Genomic DNA, 18,466 nt, shown 5'->3' on the forward strand with positions numbered 1-18,466 from the left:
TCTTACTGTTTTAGTCAAAAATAAACATATTTTTGAAAAGGTCACCTCCAAATAAATATATATATGGGGACAAACAAATAATTTTTATTATTGTATATGCCTAACCTACATTCATATACCTTAATCTCCCCTCCATTTTCCTGTCTTCTTTTTCTTTTCTTTTACTCTCTTTCTTTGTGCTCACATGTTAAAACCTAACAAGAACATATAAAATAAAATTAAAAGATAATACATCGGTATTGAGTTACTATTGAGGTATGGATTCAAAGCCCTCTTTGAATAGGGATTCACAATTAGTTTTAAGCTAAGGTCATTGACCTTCTGACCATTAGTTGTTAAAAAGAAATGCTTTACCTTTTTGTACTCTTGCTTTATTATTTTAGTAGTTGATTTTATAGTAAACTATCTTGATTTTAATGCAAATTGCTTTGGGATTTTTGTTTAAATGAAAAGCAGTATAAAAAGTATATTTAAGCAAATAAATAAGCTTAGGGTCCATTTCTAAAAGCGATTATGCTAGTAGAAACATACTCCTGGTCAGAAGACAAGGCTAGAACTCTTGCTCCCATTTTTGAAAGAGTTAATTTTCTATGAGGAAGAGCATTCAGTGGTACTTATTGATCTACACATATTTGTATGTTTTTGAACTGCTAGACTGGCAGGAGCTGGAGCTAACAGCAGGAGCTCACCTTGACCTGCAGATTCCAACTGCCAACCTTTAGGTCAGCAAGTTCAGCAACCCAACAGTTTATGTTAAAGGTCTACATCCAGTGATTAGCTCCATTTAGAACAGGTGTATTGAATCAATAAATGTTGATTTTGCACTGCATTAAAAACACAAAAACACCAATTCTTGCACACTGAAGTTTGCACTCTATCATAATCTGGATTTCTGTAGAATAGGCCTACTAATTCAATATAAGCCATTAACATAGGCCCATATGTAAATGCATAGAAAAAGGCATTCATTGCTTCCCAATTCAGACCACAATATCTCCTGTGATCACAGTTTAGAGATATTTTTTCTGTAATAATAACAATAATGGCTGAATTTGTAAATTTTAGAAATCAGCATTTCGGTGCTATTATAAAAATAACCTGACACTGCATTCCAAAAGAACTCAACTGTCATATCACAAATTAGTCTATTCTCCAGTGTCAATCAATATTGCATGCCTTGCTGAAGCAAACCAAAAGCTTAAAGTTAGCAGTTTTCCAAACAAAGGCATACACGATGCAGATGCTATTTTACAAACTGAAAGATTGGCATCTGGGTGACTGCAAACACACTTCAGGAACTTTCTTCAGCTTATGCTGCTCAAAATCTAGGCAAGTGTCAATCCGAGTATAAATGAACATGTCAGCCAGTGCAATGGAAACAAGACAAACAACATTTGCTTCTTGAAAAGGGTGACTACACACTTGACTGAAACAGGAACTGACTCTGGTCACTGTACAACACTTCCTTCACTTAGAAGAATTTAATAAAAGTGTTGAACTTGTGACAACAACCTCACAAGTTACAGACAACCTTTTTAACCTCTGTCTCTTTGTATTTGCGTAACGGGTGCATCAGAAAAAACACGATTCAGAAGAAGCACTCCAACATGGCCATTCTTTAGTAATGACTTCATGTATAAGAGAGCAAACTGAGTGAGTGAATGTTTCAATAAACCAGAGAGAGGTTGCTGTAACTTTCAACCTTCAATTTCCATGAGTCTTAATTATCCTAGGTTATGGTGCGCAATGATGGTAGCTGCAGTCCAAGGCATATGGAGAGCCACAGTTGCCTACCTTTGGTATAAACTAAAATTTTGTGGAATATAGTATCTGCAGGGGAGATGTTTCAAGACCCCTATGGATACCTGAAACTGTGGATATTGGCAAACCTTGTATTTTTCACTATAATTGAGTGTGGGTAAGTGGATATGAAATCTATGACTAAAGAGATCACACAGCAGTGAAAAACATTTATTTTACTTACATTCCTCCATCTTGTTCTGAGACAGAAGAGGCCTGTGAAAGCGACGGGGGAAGAAATCCTGGACCTACAGGTCTGTGTGGGGACCTGTTCTCAGGTCCTGGGTTTTTGTATCCTCCCTCTTCAACCAGCATTTTTGTGCTGTCTGGAATCACCCATACATGCAGCTACACAGTATCTAAAATATGGGATTTCCCATGTTAAAAGGAGGTAGCGACATGATTATAATAGCGCTAAATGCGTGCTGCAACAGCCGAAAAACACGGGATTAAAAATTCCCTTTTATGCCGATTCTGGCCATATTAGATCACTGTATATCTCTGCACTCACCAAAAATGTGTGATTTTCTTCCCTCCCCCCATGGAGACTGCTCCAATACATGTCCACTTTTTAAAAGCCCAAAACAGCTGATTGAGCTGTGAAATGGACACACAGCCGATTTAAAGGAGGCATGAATTGAGAGCAATTGGATCTCTCTGAAACTCTTTTAAAACTGTATAATATTACACAGAGTTTGAATAAACAATTAAGGGAAGGTAAAAATCTGGCAGAAGTTTTTTTAAAAAAATCACTGCATTATGTGCTGAACCTCATATGCACATAAGCGAATCTGCTTATATTTATAAGATGTATGCATGTGCACATATACGGTTCATCGTATAATGCAGTGATTTTTTTAAAAAAAACCACAGGATGTCCCCCATCCATCCTCCATCTTGTTCGGAGACAGAAGAGGCCTGGGGAAGAAATCCTGGAACTTACAGGTCTGTGTGGGGATCTGTTCTTGGGTCCTGGGTTTTTGTGCCCTCCCTCTTCAACCCGCATTTTTGTGCTGTCTGGAATCATCCATACATGCAGCTACTCAATATTTTGATCACATCCATTCCATTATTAGAGTTTGTAACATCAAGCTTACCCTGTGACCTTCATGTCTAATCTGAAAACTGTATAATTTTAACATATATTTTAAACATTGGTATATTTTACTATATAGCCTTACTTGCTGAAACACAAAAAAATGTTTCTTTTTCTTTTACTGACTGAATTCTTGTTATATTTTGAGATTTTACCATTTTATTATTGTAAAAGAGTGAACCAAGTATCCTCTGCAGAATGCCAATACTACCTAAACTATACAAATCTAGGTCTCGGGGAACTGTGGTGAATAAATCTCTGTTAATACACACTGGAGGATGTCCAACCTTAGTAATTCTACCCATTCCTGTTGCAAATTAAACATTTGGAAATACTCCAATCACAGTTGTATTACGGAAAACGGCTGGGACAGAAGTGCTGATGGAAAGTTGCCAAAAGCTTTTGTGTGCCAGCTCTGGTGTAAAGGGGTCAAAAAGGACAATCAGCTGTAGCTTTGAGGCAATACCTGATATAATATAATCATAATTCAGATCTTTTTAGTTTGTGCCCAAATATAACTAGTCCCTCCAAGCCAGCATGAACACATTGCTCTTAATATTAAGAATTCCAATAGATTAAAATCTAATTATTGTTCTCTGAAACAGAAAGGACGTGTTTGCCACCGAGGATAATCATTATACCATACCAACACATTTCACACAATATGTGCTAACATTTTGGAAATCAATAAATAATTAGGATACCAGTCAATGCCAAACAGGCACACTGAGACATCTGTTCTCAGTGTGGCCACATTCCCAATCATAACTTTCTTTCTGGCAATTTGTTATTTACAGGGGCATGATGAATCAGCATATTTTTCCCTCTGTGCAGGACTTACCATTCTGTTTTCATAGCAACCTGTGCTGTTCTTCTACCAGTATCCAAAAACAGAGCTTAAAACATCAGTTAAAAACAAATGCAGATGAAGTAAAAGGGCCAAGCCTGTTGACTTAGCTGTGTGATAAACAACTGTGCCAAGAACAGGAACACAGTTTGCTATGCTTCACATCTCAGTGAAGTTCAAACCATTCAATCCGGAGCAAGAAAACTTGAGAAAAATAATGTATAGATGTATTTGAATGTCACAATTTACTGAACATGCCAGGAGCTGACTTGCAGACAACTACAAAAACTGTGTTTTTTTTTCCCCACCCCTCAAATACCTGGTCACTGTCACATATGCCTTTGCAGTAAGGAACAGGCACACCTTCACCATGTCATCAATGAATCATGGAATGGGAAAGAATATCAAAATCAATTAGTCCAACCCAATCAATACAGAAAAGCCACTTCTACAAGATCCCTGACAGGTAATCCCTCAGACTTGCAACCTCCTCTGAATCTTGCCAGGCAAAATAAATAATAGGGTTATAATAAAGTTGACTTGAAGGCATATAAAAGGAACAAAGCTACCTTCATCCTGCACCCTACTGAAAATTCAAAAGTATTTCAGTATATAAAATTGCCTTACATCAAAATGAATGTTCAAATTTGCAAAATAAAGTGTGCTTCACATAACCAACTGTTCAGAGAATCCATCCCAAAATCAATAAAAATATATTTTTTTAAATCCAATATTGGTGCAAGGATATTTTTAATCCAAATGAATTCTAAAATATGGATGACAATAATGTCCCTATCCACAATGAAAGTTAAATCTATTGATAAGCAAGCAGACTATTCCATATAATGTGTTGTCAAAGACTTTCATGGCTGGAATTGCTGGGTTGCTGTGAGTTTTTCATACTGTATGACCATGTTCCTTCAAGTAGCAATCTCTCCTGAAGTTTTGCCTACATCTGTGGAAAGCATCCTCAGACCTCTGAACAAACCTCTGAGGAAGCTTGCCACAGATGCAGGCAAAAGGTCAGAGGAGAATGCTACTGGAACATGGTCATACTGCCCAAAAAACTTACAGCAACCCTATTGCACTTCATATTCGCTCCAGCGTGTGAAGCCTCCCATAAATATGAAAAAAAAAATGTTCCAGTATATTGCAGTAGTTGGGACAAAAACAGTCTAATGGCAAAAATCAATATATTTGTGGTTGGGGAAGTTCCCTGAAAGCATCCTGTATACAGAAAGAAAAGTGTAATTCGCATGTGGCTAAAACTGACAATACCATTTGAATGTTCTAGGAGAACTACATTGTAGATCTTCTTCTATGTACATTTTGCAATACAGAAGTGGCTCTTGAGAATGAAAGTGTCCCATTATGATTAAAAACCTCTAACCAGTTATCAACCACTATATGCCAAGGTTGTCCACTCCACTGTCTAATACCTCATATCATCGGTTTAATGACATGACAAGAGTACAAATCCCAAATAATCCTATTAATTCTGCAACAGCTGCATTATCTCATGAGAGTTAAGTGAAATTTAAATAAAATCTGAGCTGGCTGTATAAACACGCAAATTGTTCTGCTCATTAACGCATGGGCTTTTTACATTATTTCTTGACAGAAAGAGCAAACACAGCACTAAAATGGTGACTAAAGTTAGTGGCTTGCATCCAGTGCAAAGAAACAGTCTGTGATTTAGGAAAGATTCCAGCTTGTATAAAGAAGAGGGAAGGTTAATTTCAGCTATTTCCATTTGCCCTATAGTCTTCCATTCCCTCTTCCACAGCCTTCTCAAAGGCCCCCTAATGTCCAAGAGCAGCTGGGCTGGAGTGCTGAAAAGTTCTGTATTGATATGATGCATTTATTATATGGTATGTGTGTTCTGTGGGCAAAATCAAATAAACATACTGAAATTTCCTTTAGTTGGACAATTAGCAGAAAATATATTTCTAAAAATGAGGACAAGCAACCTTATATAGAGTCACACCAAGGAGTTTAACTGTGTCGCCATTTTCTACTCAATCACCAACAGGTTTCCAGCAACTTTGTTATCTAAGGAGAGTAATTGGAGATGTCAGGAAATCAGGGATCTTTTCTGAACTAACTCATCTCCAGTATATTGCAATTCAAATTTATGCATGTAAAAAGGTTTAATTAGATGTTCTACAAACTCATTTATATGGGATTTCCTATGACACACACACATGCCGCATGGTTTCCTTATTTCCATTGTAGACAGGTAGATTAGGTTATGAGTGGTTACATACCTTGCATCCAGCATGTGCCCGGGTCTTCATTAATGGAGTTGTGGTGCACAGTTCTATAGCTTCTGGCTCATGGAAGATTACAGCGGGGAGAGGCTCCTTCCGAAGAGTTAGGACATTTAGCTTAGTCTTCAGCATGGTCTGGAAGTGCTAAATGAACATAAAAACAGAAAAATACTATTTATGTTGCTGTTGTTATTTGCTGTTGATGATGATGATGTGTTTGAATTCAGGCCAACATGGAAGACAAAATTTTCTTTCTATTTATTTAATATTTATTTATTTACAGTGTTTATATTCCGCTCATCCCACCTTGAAGGGGACTCAGAGCTAATCACAGAACACATATATGGCAAATATTTGATGCCGATTATACAATGACAAGATAGACAACTTATACATAGAGGTATATATTGGCTTTCCCTTCTTTCCCATCTATGACTGCAAAAAAACTAAAATAGGGTAATTTCAAATACACAAGCTGGATTGGGAGTTCAAAAACCTGCCTGTGGACTCTATCCCACAGGCAGAAGGAAAAAGGGAGAAAGCATCTTTAAGAATGGATATCTGACTTAACCGACTTCTAAAAATGGACTCCTCTCTCCATCTTCACACACTGGCAAGATGGATTTCAACAGGCTGCCACCGGAAGTGGCTGTGTGTCATGGAAGGCCTTCATTGGAATTCGCTTTGCCAGCATACAAAGATGGCAAAAAGTGGGGGAAATTAGAGTAGGGCAAGGTTCCTTCTCTCTGGGTGCACCTATAATATAGAATTAACATGGTTTGACACCATGTTAGCTGTATCTGCACTGCCATATAATACAGATTAACTGCATTGAACTGAATTATATGACAGTGTAAACTAATATGATCCAGTTCAATGCAGTTAATAGGCATTCTGAAACTGGATTATATGGCAGTGTGGATCCAGCCTGTAACTCTCATGGCCAAATGCTATGGAGTTTTGGAAGCTGTAGTTTTGCAAAGTTTTAACATTCTCTGCAAAAAGTTTCTGGTATACCATCAAACTGCAACTCCCAGAATTCCGTAATATCGGCCATGACAGTTAAAGTGGTTTCAAACTGCATTATTTTGGTTGGTTGCATGCTGCAAGTCAATTGTGGCGATTTGCTACTCTGCTGCTGAATGTGCATGCCCACTGTGGAATACATCTCACCACATTAAAGCAGTAGATGTGGCTCTTAATGAGGCATGCCACGTTATCACAGGATGTCTACGTCACACACCACTGGAAAAATTATACTGTTTAGCCGATATTGCACCATCTGACATCTGCCAGGAAGTAGTCTCCAAAAATGAAAGGACCAAGGCATCTCCGGCCCAGCCCCTGTTCGGATATCAGCCAGCATGCCAATGCTTTAAATCAAGAAATAGCATTCTAAGATCTACAGAGATACTCGCAGGAACACCTCAGAAAGTGAGAATCCAAAAGTGGCAGGTTAAAATCCAGAACCTCAAGCCATGGCTGATACCAAATGAGAGACTCCCTCCTGGGCACAGAGAAGACTGGGCAACTTGGAAGGCGCTAAACAGATTGTGCTCTGGCACCACGAGACGCAGAGCCAGCCTTAAGAAATGGGGCTACAAAGAGGAGTCCACGACATGCGAGTGTGGAGGAGAGCAAACCACAGACCATCGACTACAATGCAACCTGAGCCCTGCGCATGCACAATGAAGGGCCTTCTCAGAGTGACACCAGATGCACTCCAAGTGGCCAGGTACTGGTCAAAGGACATTTAGTAAAATGCCAAGTTTTTTTTACTTTGTTTGTGTTTCAAATATATTAAGTAGTTTCTGACATGATAAATAAATAAATAACTGCATTAATCCAACAGTTTAGATATGCCATGATCATTTTTAATTGCAAAATTTACAATCAATGAAAGAGTGGAAGGAAGGATGGAAAGAAGGGAGGGAGGGCAAAAAATTAACACTGGCATAGTGAAAAGCCCTGCCATCAGAATTATGCTGAATCTCTTGGTCTGATGATAGCATCCAGATGCAGTCAGAACAGCATAACCATCACACAGCCAAGTGAGTGCCTCCAGCATCACTCACCACCCCTTCAAATAAAAAATAACAAATGGTCATTTCAAATTGCCAAGGAAAGGAGAAGAATGCAGTGGAATAGGCATGATACTTGTGCAAAGGGGCATGATAAGTCTCCATGCATAAGAGAGTGCCACTATTAGATTCTGATAACTATATAAAGATCTATGGGGCATTATGAATAATTATATGGATGATTGGTTCCAAATCTGATCTGATGCAAGTGGAAGGTCCTCGAGTCTCCAAAAAGTACGTCCCTCTTTTCCAACAATCCCACTGTCAACTTGCACATCATTTATGTATTAATATATTCCTAAGGTAAAGGTAAAGGTTTCCCCTTGACATTAAGTCTAGTCATGTCTGACTCTGGAGGATGGTGCTCATCCCCATTTCTAAGCTGAAGAGCCGGTGTTGTCCGTAGTCACCTCCTAGGTCATGTAACCATCATGACTGCATGGAGTGCCATTACCTTCCCACCGAAGCAATACCAATTGATCGACTCACATTTTGCATGTTTTCGAATTGCTAGGGTGCCAGTAGCTGGCGCTAACAACAGGACCTCCCCATGCTCCCCAGATTCAAACCGCCAACCTTTCAGTCAGCAAGTTCAGCAGCTCAGCGGTTTAACCCACTGCACCACTGGGGTCCCTACATTATATTCCTATATTGCCTTTAAAAACTCTGGTAGTCTGGGTTAATTACAATGTAAGCATAGTACAATTCAAATCGTAAAAGAATTGTAAATAATTTCAAAATAAGCCAGTTAAAATAAACTAGAAAACTACTTCCAAGTTTAGTTCAAAAACCTTATTACAGTGCAATATAGAGTATCAAGAGTAACTCCGTTTTTACAGATTCAGACAGCTTAATGTGGATCCAATAAAAAACATTGCTTTTAGTAACATTTTGCTAACTGGCAGGCTACATTAAATCATCATGTCAAACTTGTTTTTCCAATACATTGCAACACTCTTTCTGGCAATTGATATTGTAACAAACTGAGAAGTGAGTTTGTACATTTTTTCCCCCTAACCTGGCCTTTAACCATTGTTTAACAAAAAATGTGGCTCTGTTGCAGCATCTGTTTCTATTATGACTTCCATACTTTAAACCTTTCCTTCCCTGGTTCTCACACTAGCATTGCAAAAACATATATTCCACCCAGCACCTCACAGAGTTACCTGTTACATTATGAAACATGCTTTTTAATCTTGAGAGAGTAAAACAGCATTTAATTGGATGAGAAACTGCTGCAATTTCACTAATGAAGTTCCATTTTATATAGTGAAACTTCTGTTCAAATCCACGACCAATTTCCTTTTACTTTTATCATAACATAAGATTTCCATTAAGATGTTATACATTTTTGAGAACACCCTTCTATGAATACAAATGTTCAAGTTTCGTTAAGGCTTCTTGTAACTTGAACATCTCTGTGGTTTTCCAATTTAGAAGCTTGAGAAGCGATCCAGATTGGATTTCTTAAACAAAAATATGGAAAGGGAACTGGATAGTCCAGATCTCTTCTTCAGGACAATTTATGTTTCAGTCTGAATTGAATAACAAATGGAATAATATAGCTCCTTGGTTACACACAACTGCCACATATTGAAAAATATATCCCTATGTTCACATTTAATATCACTTAATTAGCAATGAAGGGTTTATGACCTCAAAATAATCTGGAAATCATTCTAGAACAGTGGTTCTCAACCTTCCGAATGCCACAACCCCTTAATACAGTTCCTCATGTTATGGTGACCCCCCAAGTATAAAAGTATTTTTGTGGCTACTCCATAACTGTAATTTTGCTGCTGTTATGGATAGTAATGTAAATATCTGATATGCAAGATGTATTTTCATTCACTGGACCAAATTTGGCACAAATACCGATATGCCCAAATCTGAATATTGCTGGGCTTTGCCCGGGGGGCGGGGGGGGGGGCGCTGATTTTATCATTTGGAAGTTGTAATTGCTGGGATTTATAGCTTACCTACAATCAAATAGCATTCTGAACTCCATCAACAACTACCATGACCAACAGAAAATACTGGAAGGGTTTGGTGGGCACTGACCTTGAGTTTTGGAGTTGTTGGTCACCTACATCCAGAGAGCATTGTGGACTCAAACATTGATGGATCTGGACCAAACCCAAATATGCCCAAATTTGAACCCTGGTGGAGTTTGGGGAAAACAGACCTCGACAGTTGAGAGTTGGAGCTGCTGGGATTTATAGTTCACCTACAATCAAAGAGCATTCAGAACCCTACCAACAATAAAATTGAACGAAACTTCCCACACAGGACCCCCACGACCAACAGAAAATCCTGTGTTTTCTGATGGTCTTTGGCAATCCCTCTGACACCTCCTCATGACCCCCCAGGGTTCCTAGCCCTCAGTTTGAGAAATGCTGCTCTAGAAGAACTCTAAACAGCAACAACCATGCAGATTGTATTGCCTTGGGGCTTCTTTAGAGGACACAAAATCCCAGAAGTAAATATGGGTATAGTGAAATTAATAGTTAAGGTATTACACTAGGACTTCGATTTAAGTTTCTTTCAGTTGTCATGAAAAAAATAGATGGTCATATACATTATCTTAAGCTCATTAAGGGGTAGGGAGGGGTGTTAGCTAGAAGCATACTTAATATATAAAACAAAAACTGTGTTCTAGATTATCACCTAATCTTATCCATGAGCCTCAATATTCAACCACATCCATAATAACTATATTAAATATGCAGAGATTTTCCCAAACTTAAAGGCTAAGGCAGATGTCAAAAATACATTTGTACATATTTAGGTCAGGAGGGAAGGGTGAATGTAATTTTGACTTTGCAGATGAGCCTCCATTTTTAATGTATCATCCATATTTATTTATTTATTTATTTACTTCATTTATGCCCCGCCTTTCTCCCCTTCAGGGGACTCAAAGCAACTTACAACTCCGGTACAATTCAATACTGGTAAAAACAATAACATACCTATTTCATTAAAACAGTTAATAATTAGTCATTAAACACATTAAAACAGGAAACAAATTAAAACATAGCTCCATTTGTCCAAGATCTTTGTTCATAACCCATATTCAAACCGTATCGAAGCCCGTAGTCACTTATTCTTTGAATGCGTGTGTGCAAACCCATATTTTATTATATGTGAGGCATTGAATTTTAACATTTTTTGATGTGCACCACTTTGAGTCCCCTTAGGGGTGAAAAAAGTGGTAAATTACAGCAATAACGTTACTTTTCTTTAAGTCAGATCTCTCTAACTTATTTAAGTTAGAGAGGTCTGACTTAAAGTAAAGTAACTGGACTTGTGGCTACTAGTTATCATACCCTTTGCCAGTCAAATTACTGTCCCTTAAGCCTTGTCCAAAATGGTCTTCAGTGGTCAAGGAGGTCGTAGATCTCTAATCTAACCAATCTAATAAACTGGCTCTTTAATTTCTTCCCACATCTGATGAAATTCTGAATTCACTTAAATGCTTAAAATGCAGCAATTTAAAGAAAAAACCTAATTGGCACTTTCTTGCACACCTCTCTGCCTACATGTATATACGTCTTCTAACTCCAACTGCTGAAATTGCTTTTGTAACAATTGCTCTGAAAGATTAAATCAATTTAATTTTCTTAAATGGAAAGTTAAGAGTTCCACAGCTCAATGGTTACACTATGCTGACCAACCGTTTAGAAAGAGGAATGAAAATCTGAATGTGATGTAAGTTGGAATGGAATGGAGTAGTTAGAGCCCTAAACAGCAGCACTTCACATTATAAATATTTCATTACAAGTCCTAAGTGTTTTGCAAATAATCCTTCAATGATGTGGATCTCTCAGGTAAACTATATGTGCCATGTATGTGTCTACACATAGTGAGCACTAATTCAAAGAATTAAAAAAATCATGTATAGAAACAGAATCCTGAGACCTTTAGAAATTGATACTGATCCTAATAATGCCAGACTTCAAAGAAAATGTTTGGCTGACTGCAAGAATGCAAGTCTAATTAAATAGACGTTAAGCATGTTAAAGGTTTTTTTTATTTTAAATATAGAACATGAGGTGATTCCAAATTTCCCAAGGGAATCTATCTGGCTTAGAAAGAACATATTCACCTGTGAATGGACCTTTACTGTGATCCAGCATAGCAATGTTTACATTCTTTTATGAAACTTTATCAAAGGAATCTCTGGTGGTAGCAGCTAACACTCATTTCTCAGCCTTGATGCGTTGCTAAGGCAATAACAAACTCATACATATTTCCCTACCACCATTCATAAGTAATATCACTGGGACTCATGCCAAAAGCCAAGACAAATCAATGGACAGGCTTCCATTTATTTCAGCAGACTTCAAATTAAGTTCTCAATACTGTGAGTAAACTAGTCGGGACAGTCTAATGTCTCTAGATGCTGGACTGTTCAAATATATTGAACATATTAAAACTGGCTCCAGAATGTCTCGTCTTTGACACTGAAAGAAGTATTTCAGAGTTGGCTAATTTACTTCACAGCACTGCTTCTGCATCTAACATGCTCACCTCCTGTCCTAATCTAGGCTGCAAGAAATTATATTTAGATAGCATGCCAATAAACATAGTTGAAAGCCGTTCACATCTTGACATAGTACAAGTATGAGAATGGTATTTACAGATCAGCCACGTATTACACAGTAACTTAGTTCAACATTTGAACACATAGCTGTGTTAGTCTGGAATATCAGTAAGGAAAGGAGATTTGTAGTACCTTAGAGATTAATTCTGCATAACCTGAGGCAAGATTACATTAATGTGGCCTTGCTCCATATTATCCCAGATCGGATCTGTAACATTTCATCACTATGAGGCTGGTCCTCCTCTATGGCATTTTCCACACTGCCCCAATATTCCAGGATCTGATCCCAGGTTATCTTCTTATCCCAGATTATCTGGCAGTGGAGACTCATATAATCCACTTTAAACCAGATAATCTAGGATCAGATCCTGGAATATAGGGCAGTGTAGAAAGGGCCCTATATTAACCTTAGACCCCTTCTACACTGCCATATAAGATCCAGATTATCAGTTTTTGAACTGGATTATATGGCAGTGTAGGTGTCCTCCGTGTACTTCCCCAGATGTGTACATCTGAAGATGTAGGGTGCTTCCAGACAAGCCCCAAACCCATGCCAAAGCAGGTTTTAAAAACTCATTTTGGCATGGATTTGAGTCCCCATGTTGACAAAAAGCTCCAAGCCTTTGCGGGGAGGGGGTCTACATGCCATCCAAATTACAAACTGGGGGGGGAAAGGGAAAAAAATCCCCTCCCATCCCCGGTCTCCTCATGTGTAATCTCCACCCACCAGGAGGGCGCAAGGAGGAAAGTTATGATAACCAGGTGAATTTAACTTTGTTTTTAGAGGGAAATTTGGGACTGGGGAGAGAGGGGGTGGGCGCCATGCTGGACCTTTGGACTCCAAGAGCCCAAAAGCTTCAGGGTGGCAAATGGGAACTCAGGTAGTCCCAGGACTACCCAGAAGTGAGTCCCCACAGTCCAATATTCTATTAGATCCTGGCGTTTCAGGAAGGCCCGGATCAAATGGGGTATTTAATTAATTTGGAATAACTTCAGTTATTTAGAATTAATTTGTTTTTACCGGAGGCGTCGTTTGCATAACCCTGGTAAAAACCCTGACAGATCCCACATTTGGATGGGCCTGTAGTGCTAGGGCTCATCTAGTTGAGATGAATAACTCATATGTCCTATGCATTCAGTTGTGGCTGTCTTCATAAAGTTTCTCTTCCTCTTGTAGTTATTGCAGGGTAAACTATATTAATCCAGTTTAGCCCTGTGTTTTAAAAAATACATGGCAATTCAGAGTTTGTCTGAAAGGCTGAAACTTCAATATAGTTTTGTAAGCATGATTGTGCCTGATTCAGATTAATCTACTGACCACAAAAGGTACTGCCACCATCCTCTTTTCCCTGCTCCTATTAGACCATTTTGCCACCAATGCTGCTCCTAAACATCTGCAGGTCAGGTCCATTTCTCTGCTACTGCTTCCAGAGAGCTGCAGAGCTCTGCATGAGCTCCTACCATTGCAGGAAACCCAGGCTGGCATAAGTAGAAGTGCCTATGCAGCCAGAAAGAAGAAGGGTGATCCTAGCTGCATGACTGCTTCTTCAAATGGAGCACCCACAATGGCAAAAGTTTGAGGAGTGGGCATAGCAACATGGATGGTGAAGTGATGGTCCAAGTGACAAATGCAGTTATGGACAGGCTGGACTGGCTGCCTGGACTATGGCTCACCACCACAACCAATTCAAGATAATGCATGCGGCCACTTCCAGGGCTAGTCTCCAGCATTTCTGCTCCAGACTAGCCCTGATTTAACTGACCAATGTAAATGAAGCCTTAGTCTATAAAAGCTTCTGCTACCAACTTTGATCTCTCAGGCTGGATCTACACTGCCATATAGTCCAGTTTCTGAATCTAGATTATCTGCTTTGAATTGGATGATATGAGTCTGCACTGTCATAAAATCAAGTTCAAAGCAGATAATCTGGATTTTATATAGCAGTGTAGATCAAGTAACAGTTCTTCAATTATTACTATGTTTATTATGTTTATTTATACTCTGCTTTTCTCTCCAGAGGAGACTCTAAAGCGACTAAATTCAAACCAGATAATCTGGATTCCAAAACTAGATTATATGGCAGTGTAAATGGAGTCTCGGGGCACTTCCAAACATAATTTAAACTTGCACTGAAGTGGGTTTAAAAAACCACTTTGGTACATGTTTAAATGCAGATACACACACACATACAAAACCTGGGCTTTCCCAGGAGGGAGATGTCTAGATGCCATCCTGATATCTACAGGGATGGCACTCAGCCACCCCAAAGACTCCCAAAACAAGCTTTAAATTAAAAAAAAAAAAAAAAACAGGATGCCATTATGGTGGTTCTTCCATCTTCCTGGCACATAGAAATGATATGCCAGAAGATTTGGGGGGAGGGGGGCCATTGAGCGATTTTGCTCCTCGCCCCTCACCCTATCTCCTGGTGTGTCATTTCTACTTGCCAGGAAGAAGGAAGAACAACCCTAATAGTGGCCTGGCAAGTTTTTTTTAAAAAAATTAAGCTTGTTTTGGGGGCCTGTGGAAAGGGGATGGGCACCATCTCACACATTTGGGTTCCAGTAACCCAAAAGGTACAAGTTCTTTTTTGTATCAGGAGCAACATGAGAAATGGCAAGTTGCTTCTGGTGTGAGAGAATTGGCCATCTGCAAGAACGTTGTTCAGGAGATGCCCAGATGTTTTACCAACCTGTGGGAGGCATCTCTCACGTCGCTGCATGAGAAGCTGGAGCTGACACATGGAAGCTTATCCCGCTCCCCAGATTCAAACCACTGATCTTTCAGTCAGCAGTCCTGCTGGCACAAGGGTTTAACCCATTTTGCCACCTGGGGCAAGGCGCAAGATGGCAAATGGGGACTCACCCTGGGTAGTTCTGAGTAGTCCTGAAACTACCCGGGGGGGGGGGGGGGGGGGTGAGTCTCCACAGACCCAATAGCCAAATTAGACCCAGACCTTTTAGGAAGGCCCAGATCTAATGGGGTATCTAATTAATTTGGAACAAAGCAAATAAACTCAGGTTTGACCTGAGGCATCGTTTGCACATCTCAGGTAAAAGCGCGTCAGGTCCCACATTTGGGGCATGTCTGGAAGACCCCTCAGTTAGACTATAAGGAACTACAAGATCCCTTTGCATACTCAAAAGTTTATGAGTAACTGTTTGTCACTTGGAGAGAAAAGCATATATTCGTGAGAACTAAAAAAACACTATTTTTCAATGGCAGACAGATTAACAACTATTATAGACTTTTTGTTTATGATAGCCCAATAGCATTGTGAGAGTTGTTCCTTGGTGGGTTGTTTTTGTTGTTTTTTGCATACATTGCCGAAATTACCAATTTCCTGGTATGTATTGCCCTGACTGATTGTTGGCTCACACAGCCACAGCTCCCGGATATAGAAGAGAATAATTCTGTTCTGGAGGACTTCCAAATTGCTTTAATGAGATTTACAGTTCATTTTTTAAAATTTTATGATCACTTATAGTTAATGATCTTCAAAACAGATACTTTCAACATGACTATGGGATGCTGCTTTTCTCAGTCAAATCTATCCTGGGCTTTTTAAAAACTCTAAGATTCTTAATATCTAACTTTCAATACAATATTTATCATCCCTTTTATGTTGAATTGACAAGTGTAATTATCCCTCATGGGTTGAGAGAGAAGTAAAAGCAGAAAAACCATGTTTTATATGTGAGCAAGAGTAGCGTAATTAGTGTACGTGGAATTAAAACTTCTAAATGCATAAACATGTAACTAGCTCTAAACATACCCATATATGACCAATACAGCTTATTTAGTTCAGGAATTGTTTCAATTCATTTAAAAGTGCCCATTCAGCAGTTCTGTCAGAGACTGTTTCACAATACTATGGGCTCACTTATTCATAAGCAAATCATTAACATTCTTGACATAAATCCATACCGTGAAGTACTTCCCAGCTATGGTCATGTTTTACTACATTTGTTTGGCCCAATTATGAATGGCAGTTTTGTTCCATATAAACCATTGCAACAAAGAGAAAGAAACCATAAATTAAGTAGTGTGAGAAAATGGTTGGTGTAAACAGCTTGCGCACAAGAAAACAACTTGATTATCAACACAATCCACAAGGATATTCTCCTGCTCATTCTCCTCTTTTTCTATACCATTCATTTTAGATTGGATAAAGAGGAGAATTTCCTACTGTTCAGTACACTGTGAATGTGTGTATTATGATATTTTCTTGGTAAACATTAAAAACAGGCTTGTGTCCTTGCTTGGAATGAAGGTAATTGCCAATCAATGATGACACATTTGTCAGCTTCTCTTTTCCTTTCAATGTACATATTGGAGGACAGGAAAAGAGAACCAAAGCCAACCTTAAAAACTGTGGCACAGACTCCAAGAACTGGGAAGCCGTGGCCCTTGAGCACTCGAGGTGGAGGTCAGCTGTGACCAGTAGTGCTGTAGAATTTGAAGAGGCACAAATGGAGGACAAAAGAGAGAAACATCAAACAAACCCCGACCAGGACCGTCTTCCACCTGGAAACTGATGCCCTCACTGCCAGGGAACATGTAGGTCAAGAATAGGGCTCCACAGTCACCTTACATACCCACTGCCAGGACATAGCACTTGGAAGACAATCTTACTTGGACAATGAGGGATCACCTAAGTAAGTAAGTAAGTACAGCCTGAAGAAAAAATGATTGCCCTACAAAACATTCAACCATTAGTGAAATAATATTTTAAGTTGTTATACTAAAGAAGATTCATGAGATTTTAAAAAAATGTTTTGACCAGAAGTTGAAAAAGTTACTGTTTTGATTACCATGCATGGAATCCTCCAGCAAACATAGACTGTGGTCATATTGGCTAATATGTTCTAGGCTTATGCAATCTGGGTAAACTGCGATCCATTTTGGTGTCCCGGATTTCAGTGGGGGTCCCAATCCATTTTTCGGGAGCTTCCAGGATTCGGGAGGACAGACCTCTATTTTCAATCCAGGAAGCCAAAAGATTAGTTTCCTGTCCTTCCTGGGGGGGGGGGGGGGCTTCCCAGGCTCCCCTTCATGTCATTTTAAGCATCATTTGTCTTTATATCCTTCATTAAGACCTGGATTAAAAGCATCAAAGATACCACTCTTTCTGTGACCCTTTCCTTTCTGTCTGTGGAGACCGGGTTCAATGCTTAGGCAGATCCCCTCCCGCACTCTACTTGTAACTGAAGGCAGCTGGTTTTTGACAGCCACTGCTCTGATGTGGCTCAAAAACTCATGAAGGCTGAACCCTTGCTGTTATGGCCAGCCAAACAAGCTGGACCATCCAGATTAGCTGAAGGGAATCGACCAAATCGAATCCGTGCAGAAGCCTAATATGGGAGTCGTAATCATGTTTTAAGCTTTCGTATTGACAGATGTTGCTTTCTAACAGTTTTGGATTTGAAATTTATGATAAAATCAATAATATTAATCAAAGTAAAGATTATACCATTATCCTATCTGACTGAGATGGATCTCACTGCTTCAAACATTTTTGGGAAACTAAATAGAAATAATTGCAACTATGTATTTCAGCACACAAAATTATGGTACTATTCCATTATCCAAGAGGAGGCCACTAGGGAGTGCTAGAGAGAGATGGATAGTCCATTTTATGGGGGTTAAGGGTGGGTTGAATGAGTAAAACCATTTCCCCCTGGTTTTCCTGTTATTCCCCCACCCATGTTCCCATCGTGGCATCAACCCTCATTTGTGATATGGGAAGGAGGGAGGGGAAATAATCA

At 39.1% G+C, this 18,466-nt stretch overlaps 1 protein-coding gene across 1 annotated transcript in view; it reads right to left on the bottom strand.

The window, feature by feature from the left end:
• Positions 1-18,466, bottom strand: part of PID1 (phosphotyrosine interaction domain containing 1) — a 141,232-nt gene that overhangs the window by 79,840 nt on the left and 42,926 nt on the right. The window contains exon 2 of the mRNA XM_060767820.2: positions 6,011-6,157. Within this exon, the coding sequence (XP_060623803.1) occupies positions 6,011-6,157 (147 nt within the window). The remainder of the gene's footprint in view (positions 1-6,010; positions 6,158-18,466) is intronic.

Source organism: Anolis sagrei, chromosome 3 (assembly GCF_037176765.1).
Source record: "Anolis sagrei isolate rAnoSag1 chromosome 3, rAnoSag1.mat, whole genome shotgun sequence".
Classification (NCBI taxonomy): Eukaryota; Metazoa; Chordata; class Lepidosauria; order Squamata; family Dactyloidae; genus Anolis; species Anolis sagrei.